The 6,269-nt window shown below is 40.8% G+C and overlaps 1 protein-coding gene across 1 annotated transcript in view; it reads left to right on the top strand.

Moving 5' to 3' along the window:
* LOC102869532 (zinc finger protein 124-like) overlaps positions 1-6,256 on the top strand; it is a 13,750-nt gene extending 7,494 nt beyond the window's left edge. Inside the window, exons 3-4 of the mRNA XM_006897969.1 lie at positions 4,268-4,394; positions 6,246-6,256. Coding sequence (XP_006898031.1) covers positions 4,268-4,394; positions 6,246-6,256 — 138 coding nt within the window. The remainder of the gene's footprint in view (positions 1-4,267; positions 4,395-6,245) is intronic.
* The last annotated feature ends 13 nt before the right edge of the window (positions 6,257-6,269 follow it).

Raw genomic sequence — 6,269 nt, 5'->3', positions numbered from 1 at the left:
TTGGAATTTGGAAAGGTGTGCGTCAGGGCTGTATTCTTTTTCAGTCTACATGCTGAGCAAGTGATTTGAAGAAGCTGCACCATATGAAGAAGAATGTGACATTAGCGTTGGAGGAAGAGTCACCAACAAAACCTGCATGAGGGAGATGACACAACTTTGCTCACTGAAAGCAAGGAGGATTCAGGGCACTTGCTGTAGAAGATCAAGGACTACAACCTTCAGTATGGACTGCATCTCAACATCGAGAAAACACAAATCCTTACCACTGTACCAGTACATGACATCATGATAGATGGAGAAAGATTGACATTGTCAGTGATTTCATCTTACTTGCGTCTACTAAACATCCTTAGTACCAGGAATCAGGAGACATAGTGCATTGAGAAAGTTTGCAGTCAGGGAGCTCTTCACAGACTTGAAGAGCGATGATGTCAGTTTAAGGATTAAGGTTCACCTGATTCAAGCCACGATTTTTCCATTCAACTTCTTTGCACCTGAGAGCTTGATAGTGAATAAAGATGACAAAGGAAGAATCAATGTCCTTGAGTTGTAGAGCTGTAGAAGAGGACTGAGTATCCTATGGGCTGACAGAAGAACACATAGTTGTGTCTTAGAGGGAGTGCAACCAGAGTTTTTTATAGAGGCAAGAATGGTGAAGCTTCATCTCAGTTACTTTGAGCACATTGTTAGGAGAGGCTGCGCTTTGGAAAGGGACCCCATGCTTGGAAAGGTCAGGGGCAAAGAGCAAGACCCTCAGCGAGATAGCTTGATATAGTGGCTGCAGAAATGGGCTCAAGTTGTTGTTGTTGTAGGTGCCATAAAATCAAGTACAACTCATAGCGACCCAGTGAACATCAAATCTGAACCCTGTCCTATCCTGTGCCAGCTTCATAGTTCCTGACACAGTAGAGCCCTTTACGGCAGTCACTGTGTCCATCTGGTTTAAGGTCTTCTCCTTCACTGACCTTCTACCCTCCCAACTATAATGTCCATGCCCAAGAAATAGACCCTCCTAGCAACATGCCCAATGTATGTGAGGTGAAGCCTCATCATTCTTACCTCCAGAGAGCACTCCAGCTGCACCCTCTCCAAAACATATTTGTTCTTTTGGCCGTCCATGGGATGTTCAGTGCTCTTCTCTAACACCGCATTTCAAAGGCCTCAGTTCTTCTTTTGTCATACTTTTTCATTGTCCAGCTCTCAGATACATAGCAAGTGATCAGACCATGTCCTGAATCAGATGCACCTTAGTCCTCAAACTGATAGCATTACTCCTCTAGATCCCTAACTGCAAATTTTCCCAGTGCAATGTGTCTCCTTATTTCCTGACTGCTGGTACCAATGGCGTTAAATGTGGGTCCGTGGAAGATGAAATTAAGAAGGGAGTGTGTCATGTTTATATTCTTTCTCTATACCTGTTTAATATGCATACTGAGCAAATTATTTAAGAAGCTGGACTCATTGAAGAGGACTGTGGCATCAGGATCAGAGGGAGACTCATCAGTTACCTGCATTATGCAGATTGCTTGCTGAAAGAGAGGAAGACTTGAAGCATTTAATGCAGAAGATCAAGGAATGGAGCCTTCGGTATGGATTGCATCTCAGAGTCAAGAAAAGCAAGGTTCTTACCACTGGAGTGGTAGCCAACACCACGATGGATGGAGAAGAGATTAAAACTGTCAACAGGTTCATCTTGCTTGGATCTTACTTGGGCTCAAGCATGTCATAGATAATGTGGATGCCGCGGAATAGAGCAGGGTTCAGGGGTCACTGTGAGTCATGTGACTTGACAGCACCTAACAACAACACTAACTAATGATCTTGAGCATTTCTTCATTTGTTTGTTGGCCGTCTGAATGTTTTTGGTGAAAAATCTATTCATGACTGTGCCCTTTTTGTAACTGAGTTGTCTGTCTTTTGTTGTTGAGGTGTTGGGATTTTCTTTACATTTTATACGAGAATTTCTTTTCTGATGTGTTATTACCAAATATTTTCTCCCAATCTCTGAGTTTTCTTTACACTCTTTGGTGCACACAAATATTTGATTTCTGGGCATTCCCATCACCTGGTTTATTCTTGCTAATTGTCTATTTTCAGTTATATTGTATAGTATATTTTTGCCACTCACTAGGGTTCCAGAGTTTGCTCTCGTTTTTTTTCTTGGATGGTTTTTATACCTTGGGTTTATCTACCTATGTCTGTAATCCATTTTCAAGTGTTTTGACACTCTAGTTTGTTTCCATTTAAGATGTCAAGAATGAGTCTTGTTTCCATTTCCTGGAAATGAGAGAACCTATTTCACCATTGTTGTTGTTGTTGTTAGATGCTGTCGAGTCGTAGATGACGCATAGTGACCCTATGAATGAAAGGCGTGAGCACTGTTCACCGAGATTCCAGAGGCAAGCCATTCTGGAACTGGATGCTGCTCCTGCTTCCAGGCTTGTTTTAATCAGGAAGCTCCACCAAACGCTGTCCACAATGGGTAACCGTTATTACATTTGGCACCTCAGTGTCACAGTGTTCAGCATCACAGCAACCATGAGTTGCCTCTGTACAAGTGCACAGACCAGTGCTATACCACCTAGAAGAATGTTTGACAAAAACCAATGTGAACCAGGCCTGAGGGCCACAGATTAAAATCACACACCTTGGGCTTGGTAGCCTAACTTTCTGTCCACTAGGCCAATGTAGCTCTCTCTATGTTGTCGTTGTTATTTTGCCATTACTGTTTGTTAAAGGGCCCGTCTTTCCCCCACTTAATGAATTCCATCCCCTTGTGAAAGAGCAGCTGTCCACAGGTGAACTGATTTATTTCTGGGTTCTCATTTCTATTCTGTTGTTGCACGTACCTGTACCTGTACAGCACCACGTTGTTTTGATTACTATTGCTGTGTGGTCAGGAAATGTAAGGTGCCCTACTCAGTTTTTCTTCTTTTTTCTACAAGTTTACTTATTCGGAATCTTTTTCCGTATATAGATAGTGATTACTTTTCCCATCTTTGAAAAATCATAGGATGGGGTCCGGATCAATACTATATCATGTCTTTAGACCCAGGGTGGTATGGATGGGGGCATGACTAGAGAATTGGGAATAGGTCTGTTGGAGACAATGAAATTGGCTTAGGATAGGGCAGGGTTCAGAGCTAATGTACATGGGTTGCTATGAGTCGCAGGCAACTTGATGGCATTTAACAACAACAACAGATTGTTCTTGGTAATGTTGCCATTTATATGATGATGATACATCTTCTAGTTCATGAGCAAATGGTATGTTTTCCCATTTTTCAGATGTGTCAGGGTTTCTTGTAATATTTTATAGTTTTTTTAATATTCTTTTTTAAAAAAATTTATTCATTTCAATGAAAATTTACAGAGACTTTGGATTTCCATTCATTCATTGTTGCACTTTTCTCCCCTCCTAACCCTCCCCCCTAGTACACTACCCTCTTGGAAAAAAGTAAAAGAAAAATTCTTTCATTGTTTTACAATCCCTCCCCCAGGTCCACTCCACTATACAGCCTTTGCTCTGGACTCCTGTCATGACAAAAATACCTAATAATTTTCCCTCTTAAACAGTTTTCTCCCTCATCTGTTTCAATGCAGTATACATTATTGAACTCATCCTTCTCAGTCTCCTCCCAACCTCGAGGTCAGTCCTGCTTTACAACAGTGGCACCATGCATTATTTGTCCTTTTGTGACTGAGATATTTCACTCAGCATAATGTCCTCCAGGGTCACCTATTTTGAATAATATTGCATGAGTTCCTTGTTTTTCAATGCCGTGTAGTATTCCATTGTGTGAATATACCACAGCTTCTCTATCCATTCATTTGTTGATGGGCACTTAGGTTGTTTCCAACTCCTTTGCTATTGTGAACAAAGCTGAAATAAACATGGGTGTGCATATATCTGCTTGGATGTCAATTACGGTCTCTTTGGGATGTATTCCCAGTAGTAGAATTGTTGGGCCGTATAGTTTTCTTTGTATAGTTCTTTAGTATCTCTAGTTAGATTGAGTCCTAAATAGTTCATCTTTTGGGAGAATATTGTAAATGGTGTTGTTTTACTTGTTTCCTTTTCAGATTCTCTGTTCTGTAGAGTACACTGTATCTTATTACCTTAATGTTATCATCTCGCACTAGAGTGTCAGTCTCTGTGGTTCATGATCCTGTGAACGAGCCCAGAACCCCAGCTTGGCCCCTCCCTATCTGCCCCCACACACTGGGCAGCTGGTGCCTTGCTGAAACTGTAAATGGGCTTTTGCAGGATTCGGTGGTCTTTGAGGATTTGGCTGTGAACTTCACCCAGGAAGAGTGGGATTTGCTGCATCCTTCTCAGAAGAACCTCTATAAGGATGTGATGGTGGAAACCTTCCAGAACTTGGCATCAGTAGGTGAGGATAGTTTCATTCCTTCACTTAACCTTTTCAGGAACAAATCTTCATGTTGTCCTTTTTATTCCTTAAAATCTCAAGTCTCCTTTTGTTTTCACCCATGAAAATTTGCCTCTGATTAGGGCCCTTTTAACACAGTAATTTTGCTACAGTGAAATCTACTCTTACTCTCTTTAATTACCACAAACACCAGAGCATTGGCTCATCTCATGAATGTGCTTGATAACCTTCACCATCCTCCCTCATCCTGAGCTCTTCTCCATGAGCAGGCTGGCTGCCCACACCCCCATGACATTCTCCAGTGGGACCTGGGATAGTGGAAGAAAACTTTTTTAGGGCTTCTGCCCATGAGCACCAGGAAGGGCAAGGATTCGCAGAGGAAGAGGGTGTGGTCAAGGGAATGTATTTGGAAATGTCAGTTAGAAAAGGAAATCTACCTTTGAGAAGGATGAGATTTGTGATTGGTATAACTTCTGCTTCCATTTGTGGAAGTATTTCTTAATGTGTAGAATCCTTAGGTTTCAAATGGTGACTCTTTGGGTATAAATGGTGAATACATTTACATATTAAATGAAAGATTAGAGACCTAAGTCAACTCACTGGCATCTCTCAGAAAGGAACATAGTTTCAAGAGCTCAGCTTAAAAAACAAAAGCTCAGCTTCACAAAGACCATGGACCACTGTTTACTCGGCTACACGTACCAGAACAAAATCCGCTGCCACTGGACTGGTTCCAACTTACCTGATTTACCTGATTATTCTGAGTCTAAATCTTTACGGATTTAACAGTTAACCTTTTGTTCAGCAGCACAAGGTGTAACACTTTACCACCAGACTGCATCTGATACAGTCTTCATAAGATGGGTCAGCTCCACAGCAACTGATTTCCTCAGTGCAGAGGCTGATGTTTAGACCTGTTTTCTTTTTTGTTTGTTTGTTTTTTATCTTTTTTTTTATACCTGTTTTTTTAATGATACTAGTCCTCAGCCTTCCTTTACTTGTATGTCCGTTCTTGTAAAGTTCCTTGCCTTTTTGCCATCAGTATATGAAAAGAAATCGTCATGCTACCTCTACTCTTTCTTCTGTCAACTTTATTTCCTCACATAAAATAAAATTATTTTTTATCAATGTTTGCAGATTGTTGTCCTGAACTTAACACAAGTGGATCAAGTCCTCAGCACTATGCTTTTGGGACTGAAATATCCAAAGAAGAAAAAGTAAATTCAGTAAGAGATGATTCATGGCACAGTCTGGTAGAGAAGGGAGGACTTGATAATATAGAAGATCAGCACCAAATCCAGGAGAGGCATTCAAGGTGAGTGGCAGAAATACAAAAATGAAGGAGTCTCCCCGTGGAACGTTAGACTGTCTTAAAAATGTAGCTGTAAATATAGCTAAACAAGTGACTACTTGGAGAGAATTTTCACAGCACAACTTTTTCCTTTTTTTTTACATTTCTTTTTTAAAAATTAATTTTAATGATAGTTTACAGAGAGACTTAGGGTTTCCAGTCATTCATTGTTGTACTTTTCTCCCTGCCCATCCCCTCCCCTCCGATTCACTCTTCTCCTTGAAAAGTTAAAGAAAAACTCTTTCATTGTTGTGCAATCCCTCCCCCCCAAGTCCACTCCACTGTGCAGCCTTCAGGGCAGTTTTTTCATGAATACAATGTAGATACTAAAGACCTGAAACATCAGTCATTTGAAGACTCTGGTCAGGAATGGCTTTATTCAAGCCTGTGCAAGATATTTAGAGTCTATTGTAAATATTCTAGATAGTTGAGAAAACATCTCCACTCCCCGAGAATGGGAAATATGTCATCATAATTATTCCCTTTCCTTTTGTCTTTAGAGGACTTGTGAGCAGTCACAGAGG

The sequence above is a fragment of the Elephantulus edwardii genome, unplaced genomic scaffold (assembly GCF_000299155.1).
Source record: "Elephantulus edwardii isolate Elephantulus edwardi_28Jun2011 unplaced genomic scaffold, EleEdw1.0 scaffold00217, whole genome shotgun sequence".
NCBI classification, from domain to species: domain Eukaryota; kingdom Metazoa; phylum Chordata; class Mammalia; order Macroscelidea; family Macroscelididae; genus Elephantulus; species Elephantulus edwardii.
Note: the sequence above shows the minus strand (reverse complement) of the source record. Positions and strands in the feature narration are given on the sequence as shown.